The sequence below is a fragment of the Oratosquilla oratoria genome, chromosome 6, assembly GCF_046742065.1.
Source record: "Oratosquilla oratoria isolate Oo_2021 chromosome 6, ASM4674206v1, whole genome shotgun sequence".
Classification (NCBI taxonomy): Eukaryota; Metazoa; Arthropoda; class Malacostraca; order Stomatopoda; family Squillidae; genus Oratosquilla; species Oratosquilla oratoria.
The window spans coordinates 51,549,681-51,574,084 of record NC_134782.1 but is presented as its reverse complement, the minus strand read 5'-3'; the positions used below and the strand labels follow the sequence as shown (position 1 = coordinate 51,574,084).

The 24,404-nt window shown below is 37.9% G+C and overlaps 1 protein-coding gene across 11 annotated transcripts in view; it reads left to right on the top strand.

The window, feature by feature from the left end:
• The window catches only part of hfp (Poly(U)-binding-splicing factor hfp), a 119,160-nt gene extending 96,342 nt beyond the window's left edge, over nucleotides 1-22,818 (top strand). For all 11 annotated transcript variants that reach the window (XM_076186951.1, XM_076186956.1, XM_076186955.1 and 8 more), the window contains 5 exons: nucleotides 18,887-19,057; nucleotides 19,499-19,820; nucleotides 19,969-20,219; nucleotides 20,399-20,588; nucleotides 21,568-22,818. In XM_076186951.1, the coding sequence (XP_076043066.1) occupies nucleotides 18,887-19,057; nucleotides 19,499-19,820; nucleotides 19,969-20,219; nucleotides 20,399-20,588; nucleotides 21,568-21,677 (1,044 nt within the window). In that variant the 3' untranslated portion in view covers nucleotides 21,678-22,818. The remainder of the gene's footprint in view (nucleotides 1-18,886; nucleotides 19,058-19,498; nucleotides 19,821-19,968; nucleotides 20,220-20,398; nucleotides 20,589-21,567) is intronic.
• The last annotated feature ends 1,586 nt before the right edge of the window (nucleotides 22,819-24,404 follow it).

Genomic DNA, 24,404 nt, shown 5'->3' with positions numbered 1-24,404 from the left:
TGATTGTGCATTTCTATACCTGAAAAAAGCTTTTGATATGGTGCCACATAAGAAGTTGCTAAAGAAACTAGAAACTTCAGGAGGAATACAGGGCAAACTGCTGAAGTGGATGGAAGACTTCTTGCGTGAAAGAAGAATGAGAGTGGTGATAAGAGACAAACACTCTAATTGGGATGAAGTGATTAGTGGAGTTCCACAAGGAACAGTTCAAGCCCCATTAATGTTTGCTATATATATTGATGATATAGTTAAAGGAATTGAAAGTTATATGAGCTTCTTTGCAGACGATGCAAAATTGTTGAAAAAAGTGAACATTGTAGAAGATTGTGAGTTGCTGCAGTGATCTCAGTAAAGTATGTGAATGGAGTAGGAAGTGGGAGATTGAATTCAATATTAAGAAGTGTAGTATAATGGAATTTGGAAGAAGCAAAAAAAAATAGTGGTGATCATATAAATTGGGAGAGGAAGAAATAATAAAGTTAGAAAATGAGAAGGACCTGGGAGTCATTATTATGAATAACATGTCCCCAGAAAAACATATAAATAATTTTGGAGAAACTTATAATTCAATAAGAACAATCGAAGTGGCATTTACATACCTGTATGAAGAAATGGTGAAGAAAATACCAGTCACTTTGATAAGACCAAGATTGGAGTATGAAGCGACGATGTGGTCACCAAGTACAAAAAAAAAATGTATAACAAAACTTGAAAGAATACAAAGAGCATTTACAAAATTGGCACCAACACTCAGAACTATCATATGAGGAGAGACTAGCAAAACTTGAGCTACGGATATTAGAGCAAAGAAGAGAGAGAGGAGACTTGATAACTATAGAATCATGAAAGGCATAGAAACTATTGATAGAGAGGATCTAATAAAATGGGATAGTAGAGATACAAGTGGACATGGAAAGAAAATCAAGAAAGACAGTTATAGAAGATATCTGAAAAAGAACAGCTTTCCCCACAGGGTAATAGATGTTTGGAACAAATTATATGAAAATGTGGTGTGTGCAAAAACGATACACGAATTTAAAAACAGTCTAGATAAAATGAGAGATGAAGACAGGACACCACGAGCATAGCTCCCCTTCCCATAAAATACAACTAGGTAAATACATATATACATATGCTAATAAGAACACGGGTACGTGTGTTCACTTATGCATATATACATATACATACACCCCCTCACCCCATCCTATTTCACTTTCCTGAAGGCCACAGGTCTTCTTCATGAGAGGACCAGGACAATGAAAATGAATGACACACAAATGTACACATGCACATACACAACCATTGGTGCAATGGTACCATTCTTGACTGTTAATTCATTTATCCATGTTCAGGTCCTGCCCAGGGTTGAAAAAAAAATCAGCATTGATGCACCTCCATCTGGCACTCCAACCCTGGTGGGCAAGGAGTTAGGGTTCTGTGTGTGTGAAGTCACAGCATTACTCATATATTGGGCCAAGTATGTGCTCTAAGCTCTCATCAGGGTGATAGTTGTTGATCATGAATTCAACACATGACTCAAGACCATGGTAACACACACACACACACACACACAAGAACATAAGAAAGAAGGAACTGCAAGAGACCAGAAGGTCTATACTAGGCAGTTTCATGTCCATTACCATGTAGTATCCCCATCTGTAAAGTTATCTAACCTTCTCTTAAAACAACTGATAGTTTCAGCTCTCACTACATGGTTACTAAGTCTATTCCATCTGTTGGTAAACCAGTTGTTGCCCATTTCAATCATAACCTCTTCAGTATGAGTGGAACACATCACAATATATGCATTATGAAATATAAAGTTACAGCCATATTACTTGTTCTCTTTCACCCTGAATGTTTATAACAGCAAAAAATGTGATCAAGCTTGTTCACAGAATACAGGGGTCACTCAGCTACAACTACAAAATGAATAAAAGCAGGATGCCAATGATGGCATCCTTGTATACCTACTCATGCCTCATGACACCTATGTAGTTATCATTGTATTGTAGAGGTTAAGTCTAAATTTGTCCACTTTAAATCCATTACTGCCATGCCCTGTTATCTTAATATGATGACTTTGTCTACATCACCTTTATTAAAGCCCTTGGTCCACTTGAACACCTCTATTAGATCACCCTGCACTTTATCTTTCTAGAGAGTGTAAATTAAGATGCCTAAACCTGTCCTAGTAAGGTAAATTTCTGACCCTGTGTATCATTTTAGACATTCTCCTCTGTATTGATTCTAGTGATTTTATATCCATTCTGTAGGATAGTGACCAAAAATGTACCACATAGTCAAGGATGTGTCTAACACCAGATGGTTTGATAACTACCTCTCCACTTTTATTTGTAACAGTCATAGCAATGCAAGCTAATGTTCTGTTAGCTATTCCTGCTCTAATGCACTGTTTCCAGGATTTAAAATCAGGACTTACTAGCACTCCAAAGTCTCTCTCACACTCAGTTCTCTCTAAAAAGGTATTATATAAGCTATATGTGCTTTCTGGGTTGTGTAAATTTATGTTTATCACTGCACATTGAGACATTGAGGTCCATTTGCCATTTTACTGACCATGTGAACAATTTTATAAGATCACACACGTGAATGCACAGAACACATTTCATATAGGTACTGGGTTACCTGTATGAACCAGAGCCACACATCTTTCTCATGTATTAGAACAATGAGATGCCTTTGTATGACTACTATCCTTCCATTATGTTAGCCCTTTGAAACTATTCTTTATCATGTCTATGACCTTACCTTTTCCTTCTCTGATCCCCCTGTGATAGGGGGGGAGAAGAATGCTGTCACCATGTCCTATGTGTCATAGAAGATGAATAAATGTGATGGAGTGAGGGGACTGAGGATTCCCCCACTCTGTTCCTCTGACAAAAAGTCAAGGCATAAGAGGGTCTGGGAGGAGGAGGAGGAGGAGGGCTCCAACTAGAACTCTAGTAATTGGGTAAGGAAATATGCAACTTGAATTATTTATTTATGCTCATTCTCTGTGAAAGTTTGGTGAATATACAATTTTTCTTTACCCCTCAAGGAAAGATTCAGTGGTTTAAATTTTAAACATCACACCCTTGCAGAAAGGTTTCTATTTAGTGTCATTGGTGTGTGTGTGTACTTATTTACCTAGTTGTATCTTATGGGAAGGGGAGCTATGCACATGGTGTCCTGCATTTGTATCTCGCAGTGTCTAGTTTGCTCTTAAATTTGTGTATGGGTTTTGCACACACCATTGTTTCATCCAGTTTGTTCCAGGTGTCCACCACTGTGTGGAAAACTGTTTTTCTTCAAATCTCTTCTATAACTATTCTTTTTGAGTTTCTGTGACCTCTTGTGTTTCTCTTGTCCCAATCTAAGTCTTCTCTGTCAAGTATTTCCATGCCTTTCATGATTGTATAGATGGTCAGTAGGTCACCTCTCTCTTCTTTGTTCGAAAGTTGGTAATTTCAATTTAGCCAGTCTCTCTTCATATGACAAGTTTGAAAGTGCTGGGGCCATTTTCATGGTCATTCTCTGTATTCTTTCAATTTTCTTTACATTCTTTTTGGTACTGGGTGACCATAATGCTGCAGCATATTCCAGTCTAGGCCTTATTAATGTGACTAATATTTTTCTAATCATTTCTTCATCCAAATAGGTAAATGCCACTTTCATTGATCTTAGTTGTAGGATTCTCTGACAATTTTGATTATTTGTTTATCAGTGTCATTTGAGATAATTACTCTCGGGTCTTTTTTAGTTCCCAGTTTTTTTACCTGTTTAGTTACAATTGTATATTATCCTTGATATTCTTTTTTTACTTTTTTCTAAACTCCATTTCTTGATGTTGAAGTCCACTTCCCACTTCTGACTCCATTTCCAAACCTTGTTCAGGTCTCTCTGTAGGGATTTGCATTTCCTTTCGGTTTTCACTTTCCTCAACAATTTAGCATCATCTGCAAAGAAGCTTGTGTAACATTCCACACCATCCATGTCATTCACATAAATAGCAAACATTATCGGAGCCAATACAGATCCTTGCAGGATTACACTAATCGCCTCCTTCCAACCTGGATACTTTTCTCTGAGTACTACTCACATTTTTCTCCTATTCAGGAAATCTTACATCCAGTTTATTAGGCTGCCTTGTATCCCTCCTATTTTTTTCTTCTTCTTTTTTCCCCCAAAGGAGTGTGTACCAACATCAATGTATGGGACAGAAACATGGAACATGAGAGAGGAAGAGAGGAGTTTGAATGTGTTTGAGATGAAATGTCTGAGAAGTATGATAGGGGTTACTAGGCTAGATAAGAGTGAGAAATGAGGAGGTTAGGAGGAGAACGGGTGGAAAGGGAGCTGGGAGATAGGGTTGATGAAAGAGTATTAGGATGGTTTGGACACATGGAAAGAATGAGTGAAGAAAGATTAGTAAAAGAAGTGTGGAAGGAGTGAATATGAGGGGGGCATCCTAGGATGAGATGGATTGATGGGGTAAAAGGGGCTTTACAAAAGAGAGGAATGTGTGTAGAGGAAGGATTGGAGAGGACAGAAGATAGGGGTGAATGGAGAAGGGTTGTGTATAGATGAGGGTGAGTGGGTGGGGGATGGGGGGTGAGGAAGTATGTATGAGAAAAAAATTTATACAGCCGGAAGGGATTTCTCCCTGTCTTCTCCTTTTTTGCATGAGGGGACAGAGAGGGTGGTCACCAAATTTATGAAGCGGCCTTGCTGTGGATGTGCTGTGTCTTGCGACACTGCTTCTGACCCAGGGCAGTGGACAGGATGCAGGGATGACCCATCATCCAGGAAGTGCTAAGATAGGAGGGTGGAGGGGAGTGGAATATATGGGAAATGAAATGGGTGGGAGTGATTTCTATGCCTTTTTCTTTTTGGCTACCCCCTGGTTAAGGGGGAAAAAGCCTTTGGTATATGTATGTATGTACTTTGTCAAAGGCATTCTGTAAGTCTAGGAAAGCACAGTCAGCCCATCCATCCCTTTCTTGTATTATATCTATTAGTCTCGAGTAAAAAACAGATTAAATTTGTAGTACATGATCTTCCCTGTCTGAATCCAAATTGTCTTGGGTTTATTATATTGTTTTCTTCCAGGTGTTTTACCCATCTATTCTTGATAATCTTCTCACAAATTTTGGCTACAGTGCTTGTTAGGGGGATTGGTCTGTAATTAGTTGGTTCTTCATTGTTTCCTCCTTTATATATTGGTAGGTACAGTGTTGGCATTTTTCCAGTCCATTGGTATTTTTCCTTCTTTAACTGAGCATCATATGTTGTATATTTTGTCCATTAGTTCTTTGCATTCTTTTAGTATCCAGTTTGCAATTCTGTCTGGGCCATGCAATTTCCTAATGTCAAGGTTCATTAATTGCTCCATTATTTTCTCCCTGTCTTCTCCTTTTATGCAGGGGGGGGACGGAGAGGGGGTGTCGCCGATTTAATGAAGCGGCCTTGCTGTGGATGTGCTGTGTCTTGCGACACTGCTTCTGACCCAGGGCAGTGGACAAGGTGCAGGGATGACCCGTCATCCAGGAGGTGCTAAGATAAGAGGGAGGGTGGAAGGGTGTGGAGTGTATTCAGGGATGGAATGGGTGGGAATGATTTAATGCCTTTTCCTTTTTGGCTACATCCCTTGTAAGGGGGAAAAAGCCTTGGTATATGTATGTATGTATTTCCCTCATGGGGGTAGATCGCACTTTGCTTCCTTTGTTCCAATGCTGTACTTTTTCTCTAGTGAAAACCGACTTGAAGTGATTGTTCATATCTTCACCCATTTCTAGATCTGTGTATTCTATATTTCCTTGGCATAGTTTCACCATTTCCTGTTTGTTTTTAAGTTTACTGTTCACATATCTATAGAATGGTTTGGGTTGATCCTTGCATTTTTCTGTCTTTTTCATAGTTCCATTTATCCTCTCCGTGCACTTTTACATATTCATTTCTATAGATTATATTTGCCATTTTCCATGTTTTTTTATCATTTCTCCAACTTTTCCAAGCTTTATTTCTCTTGTCTTTTGCCTTACTGCATCTTCTGTTGAACCAGCATTTAACATACACCTTCTCTTATTTTTGTCTTGGTACGTACCTATTCACTCCTTCATTATAGATTTCCATCAAGATTGTCCATTTCTCTTCCACTTTAGTCTACTCAAAGTAATGTTTTTTCTGAATTTGCATTTTGAAAGAATTTTAGTTTTCCAAAGTCAGTTTTGTTGTACATCAATCTTCCTTTTCTGTACTTTTCATTTCTCTCCATATATATTTCTTCCTTTAGTTCAGCCTGTATTAGTATCTGGTCACTCTTTCCAAATGGTGTTTTGTATTCAATTTTATCTACAATTTCAGGTTCTGTTGTTAATATTAAATCCAGTCCCAATGGTTCTTCATTGCTTCTGTATCTGGTATTTTCATTGACCCATTGTGTCATTGTATGTTCCATGGTCCTATCCAGTAATACATTTCCCCATAGATCATCTCCTGCCTTGTATCTTCTAACATTTTTGAATGCTCATTCTCTTTCCAAGAGCCCATTTTTGGGGGCACATAAGTCACCACAAACTTTCAACTTTTCATGTCTCTGTCTTCAACTTTTATCATGAACATTTCTACATTGTTTTTACCCTCAGTAACCTTTGTCACGCTCAAGTTTTTCTTGGCTAAGAACATGATTCCTCCCTGTTTCTCGTTTCTGTTTTTAATCCAGTAATTGTATAACCCATGTCCAACACTATTAGATGGTATTGGACCTCTTAATTTTGCCTTCACTATTTTTAAATTTGTGTATTGTTTTTGCACACACTTTCTCATCAAACTTGTTCCAAATATATATTACTCTGTGGGGAAAGCTGTTCTTTTTCAGGTCTCTTCTATAACTGTCTTTCTTGATTTTCTTTCCATGTCCTCTTGTATTTCTACTATCCTATTTTATTAGATCCTCTCTATCAATAGTTTCTATGCCTTTCATGATTCTATGAATAGTTATCAGGTCTTTTTTGTATTTTCTCTTTTCTCTGCACACCTGTACATATTCATTTCTATAACTAGTATATGTTTTCCATTTTTCAGATCTTTTGTCTTTTTTCCATTTTATCCAAGCTTTATCCCTTTTGTCTTTTAACCCCCTACATCTTTTGTTGTACCAACACTTGACATATTCTTTTTCTTTCTTTTGTTTTGGAACATTTCCACTCCTTTATAAAATTTTGTCAAAATATTCCATTTCTCTTCTGTTGTTTCCTCTTTGTGTATTCTTTCCCAGCCTGCTTTTTGAAAGAATTCTCTTATTTTATCAAAATTTGTTTTTCCATACATCAATCTTCCCTTTCTATATTCGTTTTTTTAATGTATTTTTCCTCATTTAGTTCCAGTTCAACCAATATGTGGTCACTTTTATTTATTGGTGTCTTATATTCAATCTTGTCCACTATTTTGGGTTCTGATGTGATTATTAGGTCCAATCTCGATGGTTCTTCCTCATTTCTATACCTAGTATTCTCTTGTATCCATTGCATCATTGTATGTTCTATAACCATATCAAATAGTGCATTTCCCCATAGGTTGTCTCCACCCTTCACTGTCATCTCTTCCCAGCAGATTTCTTTACAATTAAAGTCACCCATTGTAACTATTCTTCCTCCATCTTCCATTATCTTATTTAGTGTTATCTTTGTGTCTTCTAACATATTTTCGTGTTCTTTCTCTTCCCACGAAACCATTTTAGGAGGCACATAATTTACTACTAACTTCCTGCTCTTCCCATCCTTGTTCTCCACTTCCATCATAATCATCTCTACTCCATTCTCTCCATATGTGACAGTCCTCACATTTATATCCTTCTTAGTCAGGAACAGAACTCCACCCCCTTGTTTTACCTCCCTGTTTCTAATCCAATAATTATATGCACCATGTCCTACACTGTTGGATGGTAGTGGACCTTTCAATTTTGCCTCCAATTCCCATTACGTCCGGTTCTTTTTCCTTCAGGTAATCATTCAGTTTGTTCAAGCCTACTATTAAGCCATCTATATTTGTGTAAGACACTTTTAATTTTCTGCTACTTCCATTGTGTTTTCTGTTTCCCTTCTGTTTTTCTCTGCTATGAACCATTTCCTCACTTTCATATTCACTACTCTCCAATAGAATTTCTCTTTTTCTGACTCTATTCTTTTCTCGTTTTTTTCCTTAGCTTCTAGTCTTTTTGTTTTCTCATCCTCTCTTTCCTCTTTATTAATTTATCTTTTTATCCATACCTGTTTATATTGATCACTGCTAGTTTCCCTGTTTTTGCTAAGATATTTTCAGCTGCCACTTGTGACCTGAATTTAACCTTAATTGGTCTGGTTTTATCTGTATTGCATTTTGCTAGTCTAAATATTTCTTGTATTTCTTTCCCTGTTTCTGGTTCATCTTGAACTACTAATATCTTATTTACTTTTTCCTTTTCCTTCTTTTATTCTTGTAGTCCTATTTGGATTATACTTCTCTTCCATTCCTAATATAATTACTCATTTCTTTTTATCCACCAAGTCTCTTACTATATTCTCCCTCATCACTTTAATAACTGTGTCCATAGTTTGTTCTTTCATCTGCTGTTCCACTATACCTCTAAATTAATTTTTATTGTTCTCTTGTACTTTTTTCCAACCACTTACCTCTTTTGCTATGGACTCTTTATTCTCTTTATTTTTCCTCTTTAATTCCTCATTTTCATCCTTTACTTCTCATAACTGTCTTTTTAATTCTTGTATTTCTTTAGTTAGGTTTTTAATTCTTCTTTAGTTCTTCCAGTTTATCAACTCTTTGTGTAACTAGCATCATTAATTGGTGAAACCTAACCTCCCATGTTTCATTTTTTTTTTTAGTTTCTCATCTAGATTTACTAGTCGGGGGAGGTTGTCATTTCCTCCCTCATTAAATCCATGGAAATAATTATCTTCACCTATTGTGCTGCTCTAATCTATATTTCTAATTTTTACATTTTTACTAATCTCTCTGACTTCACCACCGTTGTCTGCCCCTCTCTTGTTGACATACTGTCCGACTTCCTGGGCCAATTCGTCATTTCCTTCCATATTTCACTGTAATCCCTCCCCTTCTACTTTTTCTTCACCTTCCCACTACACCATGAGCTTTCCCCTTCCCTATTAATACAACACAGGTACTCCCTTGTCGATGAGATCCATGAAAATTGTACAAAAAAATTCCGAGTCCAAACTTCGTTGTCACTTCGACCTACGTGTGTGTGTGTCTTCTCCCTACCCCTCTCTCTGTCTTTCTCATCTCTCTTTTGGGAAAGGGAGGGTGTTTGATGGAGTAGGTAGTTAAGTGGTTTATCTGGAAGAGTTTGTTATATGATCTGAATGTGAATGTGCTTTTAATTGTGCTTATGTAACGGGATGTATACCTCTCATTTTCATGTATTGTATGGAGAGGATTCCACTTTCTGTGTGCAGATGTTTTATGGGGTGATTTTAGTGCATCCTGTTAATATTATCAATATTTTATTTGGTATAGTTTGTAGGGTGTCTTATGTTTTCTGATTTGTGGTAACCATGCTGTGGAATTGTAGTTGAGTGAAGTTCTGAAGAACCACCTATAGGGTATGAATAGTTTCCTTCTGTTGTCCAAAGCTTATGCTTGTGAGAGGGATTTAGTGTGTTTATTTTCTTGTTGATTTTCACTGACTGGTCTTTGACATGTGGGCTCAAGGTCATGTGAGTATCAAAATTGAGGCCTGGAATTTTTCAATTCTTTTCAGCAAAGGGTTTGGCAGCTTAATTTTATTATTACATGTTTCTTTGATTCATGGTTGTCTGGAGTGAGCAGAGGTACTGAAGCTTTCTGGGGTGAGGCTTCCATAGAAGTATTTCAAAGCCATTGTTCCAGTGGTGGTAGATTTCCTTGGGTTCTTCCAGATCCTTCATGGGTAAGGGGTGTTATTTTTTATGGTGTTATAGTTCTCCACACTTGTTTGCTATTTGTTTTCCTATCTTGTATGTTTTCTCCAGTTTTTCTTCTTGTTGTTTATTAGTTTTGTGATGTTTTTGTTATAGCAGTTCTTTTTCAGGGAATGGAGTAGGGGTAGAGGTAAAATGTAGAGTGAGGGAAGTAAGTAAATATCTTGAGCAGGTGGAATGAAAAGTGTTATGAGTATTTAGGGATGGAGGCAAAGAGAAGACTGTATGAAGGTGTGATTGTGTGTGCAATACTCTATGGGGTAGAGACTTGAAATATAAGGGATGCAGAAAGAAACTTAAATGCGTTTCAGAAGTAGGGTGGGGTAACAAAGATGAAGAAAGTGAAAAATATGGAGGTGAAGCATAGAGCAGAGTTGGAAAGGGAGCTGGAAGATAGAATTGATGAAAGAAGAATACTGGGATGGTTTGGGCATGTGGAAAGAATGAACAAAGACTAGCAAAGAATGTGTTTTGTGAAGAGGCAGCATGATTGGATGAAGTGAATCTGAAGGGAAGACTTAGAATGATATGGATGGATGGGGTGAAGGGGAAGCCTCAAGTTCACAGTGAATATTTGCTGAGCAGGGAAGGGAAAAGGCAGTGGACGGACAGGATTGAGTGGAGAATGTTTGTGAATGGGTGATCAACTGATGTGACAAGAAGGGATTTCTTTTCATCTTCTCTGTTTACTCATGAGTGTGACCAGGTAGTTTTGAAGTGGTTGGGGTAAACCAGCTTTGGCTGTTGGGCCCTGCTGCTGTGGATGTCTTGCTGCATTGCATCCAGGCAGTGGATAGGGAACAGAAATTTCCCTTCCAGAAGGAGGCAAGATATTTTTGAACTGGGAATCAGATGGGTGTGGGATGGATGGGTTGGAGATGGGTACATGCCTTGGATAGCCACTTCTCTTGTGAGGAAGAGAAAAAAATCTTATGTAGAAGGTAGATAGTTCTTTTCCCCTCATATTGTTGGAGACTTTATTTGATTTTTGAACTTGGACTCTCCTCTCACTCTCACTCTCCCCCTTCCTCTCTCTCTCTCTCTCTCCCTTCCTCTCTCACTTCCTCTCTTTCTCTCTCTCCCCCTTCCCCTCTTCCTCTCTCTCACTCTCTCTCGCTCTCTCTCTCCCTATTCCTCTCACCCTCTCGTTCCCCTTTTCTCTCTCTCCCTCTCACCCTTCCTCTCTCTCTCTCTCTCACACACACACACACTCACTCACCCTTCCTCTCTCTTTTTTTCTCACCCTCCCTCTCTCTCCCTTTCTCTTTCTCTCTCTTCCTCTCTGTCTCCCCCTTCCCCCCCTCTCTCTCTCTCTCTCTCTCTCTCACACACACACACACACTCACTCACCCTTCCTCTCTCTTTTTTTCTCACCCTCCCTCTCTCTCCCTTTCTCTTTCTCTCTCTTCCTCTCTGTCTCCCCCTTCCCCCCCTCTCTCTCTCTCTCTCTCTCTCTCTCTCTCTCTCTCTCTCTCTCTCTCTCTCTCACACACACACACACTCACCCTTCCTCTCTTTTTTCTCACCCTCCCTCTCTCTCCCTTTCTCTTTCTCTCTCTTCCTCTCTGTCTCCCCCTTCCCCCCATCTCCCTCTCTCTCTCTCTCACACACACACACACACACTCTCACCCTTCCTCTCTCTCTCTTTCTCCCCTTTCCTCTCTTTTTTCTCCCCTTCCTCTCACTCACCCTCTCTCTCTCCCTCTCTCTCTCTCTCTCTCTCTCTCTCTCTCTCTCTCTCTCCCTCTCCCCTTTCCTCTCTCTTTCCCTTTCTCTTCCTCTCCCTCTCTCCCTCTCCCTCCCTCACACCCTCTCTCTCTCTTTCACCCCTTTCCTCTCTCTTTCTCCCCTTTCCTCTTTCTCTCCCCCTTCCTCTCTCTCTCTCCCCATTCCTCTCTCTTTCCCTTCCTCTCTCCCCCTTCCCTCTCTCTCTCTCTCTCTCTCCCTCCCTCTCTCCCCCTCCCTCCCTCACACCCTCTCTCTTGCTCTCCCACTCTCTCCCCCTTCCTCTCTCCCCCTTCTCCCTGCACTGAATGGCTTAGCTGCTCCAGCATTTGGCCTTCAAGCCAAAAATCTCATAAATCAGTCAATCTCTCCCTTCACCTCCCTCTCTCCCATCCCTGCTCTCTTTCTCTCTCTCTCTCTTTCTCTCACACACACACACTGGGAGAAAAATGAGGGTAGTAATTAGAGACAAATACTCAAAATGGGAAGAAATGATAAGTGGTGTTCCACAAGGGTCAGTGCTGGCTCAAATCATGTTTGCCACATACATAAATGACATGGATGAAAGAGTTGAAGGTTATATGAATTTCTTCGCAGATGACGCAAAAATATTGAAGAAAGTAAGAACAGAAGAGGACTGATTCAATACAATCAGACCTGGACAAAATCTGGAAATTGACTGAAAAGTGGGAAGTGAACTTCAATATTAAGAAGTGAAGCATAATGGAGTTTGGAAAAAGTAAAAATAGAATTTCAAAAAATGATCAAATTGGTGAAGAAGAAATCAAGAAAGTGTACTCAGAAAGGGACCTTGGAGTAATAATCAGCAAAGACATGACACTGGATAAACATATAAACAAAATAGTCGGAGAAACCTTCAACCTATTAAGGTCAACGAAAATGGCATTGGATTACTTGGATGGAGAAATGATTAAAAAAATATTAGTTACATTGATTAGACCAAAACCGGAATATGCAGCGACACTATGCACACCCAGTACTAAAAATAATATAAAGAAACTAGAAAGAATACAGAGAGCAAAAACAAAGTTGGCACCAGCTCTTTCCAAATTAACATACAAACCAAGATTATCAAAATTGGAACTACCAACATTGGAGCAGAGAAGAGAAAGAAGTGATCTACTGACTATATTTAGAATCATGAAAGGAATGGAAATCCTTGATAGTAATGATTTACTAAAAAAAATGACTGGAAAAACAAGAGGTCATGAAAAGAAACTCAAAAAGGATAACTATAGAAGAGATCAGAAAAAGAATAGCTTCCCACGAGTGCTGGATGTCTGGAATAACTTAGATAAGCAGTGTGTGCAAATACTAATTAAGATTTTAAGAAAAAAACTTGATGCTGAAAGATACAAAGAGGGGTCACTATGAGCATAGCTCCCTTCCCATGTAATACAACTAGGTAAATACATGACAAGTTTGGAACTGCAGGAAAACTTAAAATTTCGTGGATCTCAACGATGAGTACCTTTGTTGTATTAAAAGGGAAGAGGAAAGCTCATGGTGTAGTGGTAAGGTGAAGAAAAAGGAGAAAGGGAGGGATTACTGAAGAAAATGGAATGGGATGAACAGGCCCCAGAAGTCTGAAGGAATGTCAACAAGAGGTGCACAGATGATAGAGGTGAAGTCGAAGACATTAGTAAAAATGTAAAAATTGGAAATATAGGTAAGAGCAGTGCAATGGAAGGTGAAGATAATTATTTCCATGGATTTAATGAGGGAGATGACAACCTCCCCCAATTAGCAAGTCTAAAGGAAAAACTAGAGAACATGCACAAACAGTGGGAGGTTAGGTTCAGTCAACTTACATGGATTACACAAAGAGTTGATAAATTTGAAGAACTAAAGAAAGAGAAACAAAACCTAAATAAAGAAACAGAATAATTAAAAAGACAGTTAAAAGAAGTAAAGGATGAGAATGAGGAATTAAAGAATAATAATAAAGAGAATAAAGAGTCCATAGCAAAAGAGGCACAGGGTTGGAGAAAAATCCAAGAGAACAACAAAATTGAATTTAGAGATATAGTAAACCAACAGATGAAAGAACAATCTAATGACACAGTTATTAAAATGATGAGGGAGAAGAAGAATATAGTAAGAGACTTAGCAGATAAAAATAAATATATATTAGGGATGGAAGAGAAGCATAATTCAAATAGGACTACAAGAGTAAAAGAGGAGAAAGAAAAAGATAACAAGATATTAGAAGTAGTTCAAGAGGATGAACAAGAAACAGGGAAAGAAATACAAGAAATATAAAGACTAGGGAAATACAATACAGATAAGACCAGACCAATTATGGTTAAATTCAGGTCACAAATAACAGCAGAGAATATCTTAGCACAAACAGGGAAACGAGCAAAAAGTGATCTATATAAATAGGTATGGATAAAAAGAGATGAATAAAGAGGAAAGAGAGGATGAGAAAAAAAGACTAGAAACTAAGGGAAAAAACGAGAACAGAACAGTCAGAAAAAGAGAAATTCTATTGGAGAGTAGTGGATATGAAAGTGAGGAAATGGTTCATAGCAGAGAAAAATGGAAACAGAAAACACAATGGAAATATCAGAAAATTAAATGTCTTACACAAATATAGATGGCTTAATAACAGGCTTGAATTATTACCTATGATTACCTAAAGAAAAAAGAACCAGACATAATGAGAATTGTAGAGACAACATTGAAAGGTCCACTACCATCCAACAGTGTAGGATATGGTGTATATGATTATTGGATAAGAAACAGAGAGGTAAAACAAATGGGTGGAGTTGTGTTTCTGACTAGAAGGATATAAATGTGAGGAATGTCACATATGGAAAGAATAGAGTAGAGATGATTATGATGGAAGTGGAGGACAGGGATGGGAAGAGCAGGAAGTACGTGGTAAATTATGTGCCTCCTAAAACGGCTTCATGGGAAGAGAGAGAACACAAAAATATATTAGAAGACACAAGGATAACACTAAGATAATGGAAGATGGAGGAAGAATAGTTATAATGGGTGACTTTAATTGTCAAGAAATCTGCTGGGAAGAGATGACAGTGAAGGGTGGAGACGACCTATGGGGAAATGTACTACTTCATATGATTATAGAACATACAATGACGCAATTGATACAAGAGAATACTAGGTATAGAAATGAGGAAGAACCATCGAGACTGGACCTAATAGTCACATCAGAAAATGAAATAGTGGATAAGATTGAATATAAGACACCAATAAGGAAAAGTGACCACATATTGGTTGAACTGGAACTAATTGAAGAAAAATACACGGAGAAAAACGAACAGTATAGAAAGGTAAGATTGATGTATGGAAAAACAAATTTTGATAAAATTATGGAATTCTTTCAAAAAGCAGACTGGGAAAGGATACACAAGGAGGAAACAACAGTAGAAGAGTAATGGAATATTTTGACAAAAATTTATAAAGGAGTGGAAAAGTATGTTCCAAGACAAAAACAAGAAAAAGGATATGTAAAGTGCTGGTACAACAAAAGATGTAGGGAGTTAAAAGACAAAAGAGATAAAGCTTGGATAAAATGGAAAAAAGACAAAAGACCAGAAAAATTGAAAATGTATATTGGTTATAGAAATCAATATGTACAAGTGTGCAGAGAAGAAAAGAGAAAATACGAAAAATGTCTTAGAAAAATGTAAAGATCAACCAAAACTATCTTACAGATTTGTAAACAAACTGAAAAACAAACGAATTAGAGAAACTATGAGAAGGAGTTGAATACATAGAGGAAATAAAAATGGCAGAAATTATGAAGAAGCATTTTAAATCAGTGTTTACGAGGGAGAACATACAAATAAGAGATGTCGAGTGGGAGGAGAAAGTCCCCCCCCAATGAAAGAGATAGAAGTAACAAGGAATGAAATAATGAATCACTTGAGTAATCTCGATGTCAGAAAATCGCATGGACCAGATGAAATGACAAACTAGATTTTGAGAAAATGCAGGAATGAACTAACAGACAAAATACATAGTCAAATAAGCAGTTCATTGAAAGAAGATTGGAAAAAACTTGATATCTTTTATCTTTTAACTCTACATCTTTTGTTGTACCAGCATTTTACATATCCTTTCTCTTGTCTTTGTCTTGGAACATACTTTTCCACTCCTTCCTTATAAATTTTTGTAAAATTTTTCCTTTTCTCTTCTACTGTTGTTTCCTCTTTGTATATCCTTTCCCAGTCTGCTTTTTGAAGAAAAAAAAATTCATTTTATTAAAAAAAAAATATTCCATACATCATTCATCCCTTTCTGTATTGTTCGTTTTTTCATATGAATTTTTCTTCATTTAGTTCCAGTTCATCTAATATGTGGTCACTTTTACCTAGTGGTGTCTTATATTCAATCTTGTCAACTATTTCAGGTTCTGACATGATTATTAGGTCTAGTCTTGATGGCTCTTCCTCATTTCTATACCTAGTATTCTCTTGTATCCATTGTGTTGTTGTATGTTCTATAATCATATCAAGTAGTACATTTCCCCATAGGTCATCTCCACCCTTTACTGTCATCTCTTCCCAGCAGATTTCTTTACAATTAAAGTCACCCATTATAAATATTTCTCCATCTTCCATTATCTTATTTAGTGTTATCCTTGTGTCTTCTACAGCGGCGGCGCCAGGAATTTTTAGTTGGGGAGGCTAAGGGGGTCTGAGCAAATTTTGGGAGGGGGCTAATAGTAATATGATAATACACATATATTATCCTCATTTCAGAAGGGGAGGGGGTTAATGGTAGGGCTAGCACTGATGGCTGACAAATCTTTAGCCCTGGCAATTAAAAATTCCACTTAATAAAATTGTTTCAATGAGTGTTTTAAATTTTCAATTTGCTCATTTCAGTTGGGGCTAATGGGGGGGCTGGCCACTTTTTTGGGGGGGCTAAAGCCCCCCCTGGCGCCGCCACTGGTCTTCTAACATATTATTGTGTTCTCTCTCTTCCCACAAAGCCATTTTAGGAGGTATATAATTTACCACAAACTTCCTGTTCTTCTTGTTCCTGTCTATTTCCGTCATAATCATTTCCACTCTATTCTTTCCATATGTAACATCCCTCACATTTATATCCTTAGGAACATAACTCCATCCCCTTGTTTTACCTGTTTCTAATCCAATAATTATATACACCATGTCCTACACTGTTGGGTGGTAATGGACCTTTCAATTTTGTCTCCACAATTCCCATTATATCAGGTTCCTTTTACTTCAGGTAATCATTCAGTTCATTCAAGCCTGTTATTAATCCATCTATATTTGTGAAAGACACTTTTAATTTTCTGTTTCCTCCATCCTGTTTTCTGTTTCCCTTCTGTTTTTCTCTCCTATGAACCATTTCCTTACTTTCATATCCACTACTTTCCAGTAGAATTTCTCTTAGTTCTGTTCTTGTTTTTTCCTTAGCTTTGATTCTTTTTGTTTTCTCTTACTTTTGTCAGTATTCATCTCTTTTTATCCATACCTGTTTGTACTGATCACTTTTTGCTAGTTTTCCTGTATTTGATTCCCTGCTGTCGTTTGTGACATGAATTTAACCTTAATTGGTCTGGTCTTGTCTATACTGTATTTCTCCAATATATATATTTCTTCAATTTCTTTCCCTATTTCCTGTTCACCTTCTTGAAATATTTTTAGTACCTTGTTCACTCCTTCTCATCTCTTACTCCTGTGGTCCTATTTGGATTATGTTTCTCTTCCATTCCTAATATAATTATACATTTCTTTTTATCAGCTAAGTCTCTTACTATATTCTCCTCTCTCATCACTTTAATAACTGTGTCCTTAATGTGTTCCTTTATTTGTTGTTTTACTATATCACTAAATTCAATTTTGCTATCCTCCTGAACCTTTTTCCAAACATTTACCTCTTTTGCTATGGACTCTTCATTCTCTTTATTATTCCTTTTTAATTCCCCCTATTTATTTGGGTTTTGGTTCTTCATTAGCTCTTCCAATTTATCAGCTCTGTGTAATTAGTGCAAGTTGGGTAAACCTAACCTCCCATGATTCATTTATTTTTGTTTTTCCTCTAGACTTGCTAATGGGGAGGTTGTCATCTCCCTCAATAAGTCCATAGAAATAATTATCTCCATTTTCTGTTGAGCTGCTTTTATCTATATTTCTAATTTTAATACCTTTACTTGGTCGACTTCACCTGTGTCGTCTGCACATCTCTTGTTTACATTCCTACTGACATTCGGGGCCCATTTGTCCCCTTCCTCATTTTCTTCCATTTTCCTCAATAATCCCTCCCCTTCTCCTTTTCACCTGCCCACTACACCACAAGCTAATGCAACACAGATACTCCCACGTCGTTGAAAGCTTTTTTTTTTTTTTTCCCTTTGGAGTTCCAATCTTTGCCATCAACCTGATGATTGTGTGTGTGTGTGTGTTCACAATCTAATGTACAGATTGATTGTGAATATATATATATACAGGAATGCATGTTTTACTGATGTTTTGACTACAAATCATCTGTTATTAAGTGGTAATCATTACTGTTCATGACATTTTACTAATGCTATGTCAGTATAGCTGTAATGGAGTTAATATTTCAATTGCCTCAGTGGTCATCAAAGCTAATTTTTTAGTTTGCTGTGATCACCATTGCAAGTGTCGGAAACAAGAAAGCTCTTGCATCCATGTTGGGGGAAGGCTACACTTGCCATCTGTTGAAGGGTGCACAGTGTAAATCCAATTTTTTAACCCAAGGCAATCTGTGGGAGAGTTAAGTACAGCTGCTAGCCACCATGGGTTAGTAATTTAAACTCAAGATAACCATTATGATTATTATCATTGCCTCCACATGACTTTCTTCTTACGTTCATCATCCAGATCTCATTTCCATTACTCAAACAGTTGGCACAACTGTTGCTTGATATATATTGAACTGATCCCAGCATCCATAGATAATTTCTGTAAGACAGCATGGTATTTCAGTTGCACAAATTTTTGTCTTGACTGATTCTTACTTATACATTTTTGATTATGTAAGGGATTAGTACAGACATATTGGATGCTCCTAAATATATTTTTAATACATTTTGTATAATTTTTAAATTTGTTACTGGTGTCTCAGAGGGTATGGAACTTGTGCAAGGAGAATTATAGCAATGGATTGATTGATCAATTGATTGAAATTTGCAGCATTGTTTATTAACTCCTGGAACAACCCCTGGAAAACATAAAGGATATGGGTTTATTGAGTATGACAACTCCCAGTCTGCACAAGAAGCAATTGCCTCCATGAATCTGTTTGACCTTGGTGGACAGTACCTCAGGGTTGGCAAAGCCATCACTCCACCAGGATCCTTCCATGTGAGTATGAGTCATTAGATGCTCAGCTTTAACCCCTTCCATACGGTGCCGCACACGTAGGCGTCATGGGGAGCGAGTGTATTCGCGAGGCTGCCATATCAGCGTCTTGATTATATTTATTGTAGTCGCCCCTCCATAATGACATTCTTTCTAATTCTTTTGTAATCGCATTTTCTATGGTTATCAAAATTCACGGGTGAAGAGAGAACGATCGATATAAGCGGTGACTATATTTTATGATGCGAGTATTATTACGACACGTCGTACGGCTGGCATTGGCTGCTGCCACCGAGATCTAAGTCCATGACGCCTACGTGTGCGGCACCGTATGGAAGGGGTTAATGAAACAATATAGTTTATGACAAGATGGTTATGATATAATTGTCTTTGGACTTGTCACTATTTTGTTTTATTTATTTTTATTTTTTTTTTTTTTGTCAGGGCCCACTGTCAGCTCCCACAGCAATGCCAACAGCAGCAGCAGTAGCAGCAGCAGCGGCTACCGCCAAAATCCAGGCTATGGATGCCCTAGCTACCAGTGCCATCGATCTTGTGCGGGGAATCAGTGGCACTAACAGTACACCCCAGCCACCACCACCAGTTGGTTCAATAGTGTCGGGTACTAGCACAATGTCACAGTCATCGGCCAACTCATCTCCCATTTTGCAGACCAATGGCACCTCAAGCAGTTCATCCAGTATTCCTCCTGTAGGGGTTGTAACTGCTTTGCCCCCAACCTTAGTTGCAAGTTCACAGTCTCAAGGTAAGTTGCTCTCAAGAACCCAGAAGCAACCTTGAAGCGATGTATATTCTAAAGAGTAAGACAAATCTAAATATCTAATAAAATTATGAAACAATAAAGAATTTGTTTTATGTATTTAACAAGTGCTATTCCCATTCCATACTAACAGTGATTACCAGCCTGCCTTTAACGAGTAGTGTTGTGAGCACAGCAACCAACAGTGCAATCACCACCACCACACCTACATCCCTATCAGCAGCCGCCTCACAGGAAGAGCGACAGGCCAGTCACCAGGAGGAGCTGGCAAAGAAGCTGATGGAGGACAGTGAACCACAAACTCTACACCAACAGGAGACTATGTCTATCAAGGGTCAGAGTGCACGACACCTAGTCATGCAAAAACTAATGCGTAAAACAGAGGTATGTTCAAGCCCTCCCCCCCCCCTCATATCCACATAAAAATTTACAGAACAGACAAGACCTTTGGTATTAGAACATTATGTGTGACTATAGTAACCATATTTCAGACAAACATTAGTATTTGTGATTGTACTTGAATTTTGTGACAACAAATTTGGATAACCTTTATTTATTTGCAGTCATGTGTGGTTATACTAAGAAACATGGTGGGCACAGAAGATGTGGATGAGCTCTTACAGGAGGAAATCACAGAAGAATGTGGGAGATATGGTGCTGTTAATCATGTTATCATTTATCAAGAAAGACAGTCTGATGAAGAAGATGCCGAAATCATAGTTAAAATATTTGTCGAATTTTCCAGTTCCCAAGGTATGTTATTTTTGCATGATTTATCTTGTTTAAATCATGTCCTGGCCCTTCCAAAGTATTTGCCCACCAAAAATATCCATTGGCCAACCCCTCTTAAGGGAGAAAAGGCCATTTTGGTATATGTATGTATGAAATTTCCCCATCATTTACACACCTTGTGTGACTAATGATAGGTACTTTAGGGGGGCAGGATGCCTACTTCTCACTCGAGGGATTCAGCTAGGAGCCAAAATCCTTTCCAAATGTTGACAAATACCATCCATTGGCCTTACAATGATTTGCTAACCTGCAATTCGTTGTTGAAAGAATACCAGAAGCTGAGAGAAAGGTGGATGGTGGTGGGGGATAAAGGGGAAGTAGGAATAGAAGAAGAATTAGTTTGTTTCAAGTACATATATATATATACCAATTGCCTTTTCCCCTTACAAGGGAGGTAGCCAAAAACAAAGGTAATCCACTCCCACCTATTCCATCCCCACATGAGGTAGGTGGAAAGGAACAGAATGAAAGGTATTGAATGGTGGGATGAAGAAGTGATGGCAATGGTAGAAGAGAAGTGAGAGTATGAGAATTGGTTGCAAGGTAGAATTTGGGAAGCATATGAGAAGTATGAAAAGCAAAAATACAAGGTAAGGATGGCAAAGGGAAGAGCAGATGGGGCTCATTCCATCCACCTTTGTTTTCCACATTCATTTTGTTAGTCTTCATTCAGTCTCTCCATATGCCTAAACCATCTCCGCATTCTTTGAGCAACCCATCTTGATAGAGTGAGAAATGTGGAAGTGTAGTAGAAAACATACAAACATATATGGTGGAAAATGAACCAGTATAACCAATAATTGCCCTTAGGTGGGGCCATTGTTCTAACATGTTTTTAAGCTGGGTTCAGCATACTTCTATAGTTTTTCAGAAATTGAGAGTTTAACTGCATAGACTGGATTAGGAGGGACTAAAGGACAGTTTTTCTTTCTCCTTGCAGAAGCTACAGCAGCCCGGGATGCCCTAAATGGCAGATTCTTTGGAGGAAGACTAGTCAAAGCTGAACTCTATGACCAGAATATGTATGATCACAATGATCTGTCTGGGTAATAGAATTGTTGTAAAGAAGAAGAAAGAAAAAATATATATGAAATAAAATAAAGAAAGTGAAAAAGTTAGCATGCATCATCTGTTCCTGGGTGATGGTCAATAGGTAGGCAGTGTGCAAAACTGCTCAGTATCCCCATCCACAGACAGAAATGACTATTTTTCTTTGTATTGTTATTTTCCTGGGCAAGGAGGAAGAGCCATTTCTTCATTCTACTTCAATACCTCATCAGTACCATCATCATTTACAAAATAACAAGATTTTTATTCAGGGAGGGGCCAAAGCAACTGAAAACTGGGGGGGGTGGGGAAGAACAGAAAAGGGGAAATAATTGATTGGATAATAGTTGTTACCTTGGGATGAAGCTATAACTGGCATGCACATAGGCATACATGTATGTACAATGTCTCATTTCCACTTGTAGAAAGGGCATCTCTTTCTTACATCCCATCTTATTAAGTTGAAAGGTTTGGGGTATGAACAAACCTTATATGTTTGAGGAAGTGCTACAGCCCTTCAATTTATCATTTCCATTTCATTATATTTTTTATTGATTTATCTTTTATATGAAAGTTTAAGTGTTTAAATCTTAATAATGTTCAGGCAGATTTCATGAAAATAAAAAAATTGAACTTGCATTTTGGTGACATAATTCATCATTGTTATGAAGTTACAAATGCAGCTGATGGGAAAACATTGTAATGTTGTGGTTTGCAAGGATACAAACATGGTAAACATTTTGATTGAGCTAGATTGCTACAAATTCACTTGAAGGTTTGGGATACTTGATATTTAGTTAGGGTATTGGCTTCATCATGAAGGCTGTTTACGGAACATTGGTTTTGGTGATGGTCAGTGAGACTGCATTGGAAGAGGAAGCCAAGCTGGTAGGAGACTCTTGGGTCAGAGGGAAGGGAGAGGGCCTCCTGCTTAGCAGTAAAAGAGTTGCACCACATCATTATAATGATTTGCCCTGGTAAACTTCTTAACAGGTATCAAGTGTTCTTTTGTGTCATTGAACAAGTCACACACAGCCCAAGATATGGACCATTGTTTTTATTCCTTGTATTTTCAGTTTGTTCCTTTAGATTCTCATGTTTATTCTGATAAAAATTGCAAGTTGCCTTTTATCAATTTGAGCCAGTCTTTTGTTTTATTGTCCCTCTCCTTTCCCTATTTCCAACCTTGGTTGACCTCTCCAGTGTGGACAGTGTGTTCAGGTTAAAGTTGTCATGATTTTTACTTTGTATATATAAAAAAATATATTGACTGCATGGTATGCAGTATTAACCTCTTCAATATGATGTCGCCTATTTAAGCATCATGATGCACGAGCGCATAGGTGAGAATGCCAGAGTCAGCATCTTGATTATATTTTGCTGTAGTAGCTCAAAGGCCCCTGAATTCTCTGAACTGGTTTGATCATGTTGTCTGTGTTTATTATTACTGAGTGAAAGAGAATGAGTAACACAGCAGTGACTATTTTATAATGCAAGTAATGTGATGCATCATACATTAGGCATCTGATGCTATGCACACACACACAGACCACTGACTGGAAAGGACGTCTCAAACAAGCTCTAAAGAATTACACTTTTGCTAAGTTACATGGGCAAGATGCAGGGATAACCTGTTGTCCAGGAGCCAAGATAAGAGGGAGGGAAAAAACCCTTAGTATATATAGGTATAAATTACTGATCTGCAGTAAGTACTGAAGACTTAATTCTTATGATTATTATTATTTTTTTTTTATTTTTTTTTTTTCCCTCCTCCTCAGGTGAAAGTCGATACAACCACCACACTTGTCTACCATCTCTGATGATTATTGCATTTTTTTTTTTTTTTTTTTTTTTTTTCTAAGTAGAAAGTCAATACAACCACCACACTTATCTACCATCTCTGATGTATAATCAAAGGTAAAGATAAAGGAGGTAAAAAGAGTAGATGTAAAATGGGGGAGGAGTATGACTGAAAAATTTGAAAATAAAAGATGTTTTGGAAGAAAATCAAGAGAGGAAGGGGAGGTGAGTCAAGTAGAGAAGAAAAGGTAAAAGGCACAGATTGACAGATGTTGATGGAAGAGGAGACGGTAATGGAAAGATGGATAGAGTATTTTAGAGAACATAAGAATGAAGGAGACTGCAAGAGACCATAAGGCCTACACTAGGCAGCTCCGTATCCATCACCACCTGTCATCCCCATCCATAAAGTTGTCTAATCATTTTTTAAAACAACTGATAGTTTCAGCGCTACTACATGGTTACTAAGTTTATTCCATTCGTCAACCACCCTATTAGTAAACCAATTCTTGCCTATTTCCTTTTTAAATCTAAATTTGTCCAGTTTATAACCATTACTGCGAGTCCTGCCCTGTTGTTTTAATATGATGACCTTATTTGCATCACTCTTGTTAAAGCCTTTGATCCACTTGAACACCTCTATTAGATCACCCCGCACTCTGCGTCTTTCCAGAGAGTGTAAGTTAAGGTGCCTAAGCTTCTCTTCGTAAGGCAAATTTCTGAGTCCATGTATCATTTTGGTCATTCTTCTCTGTACTGATTCTAGTGAATTGATGTCCATTCTGTAGGACGGAGACCAAAACTGTACCGCATAGTCAAGGATGGGTCTATCACTAGATAGAGTTTAATAATTACCTCTGCACTTCTATTCGTTACCGTCCTAGCAATGAAACCTAATGCTCTGTTAGCTTTATTCCTGGTGCTAATGCA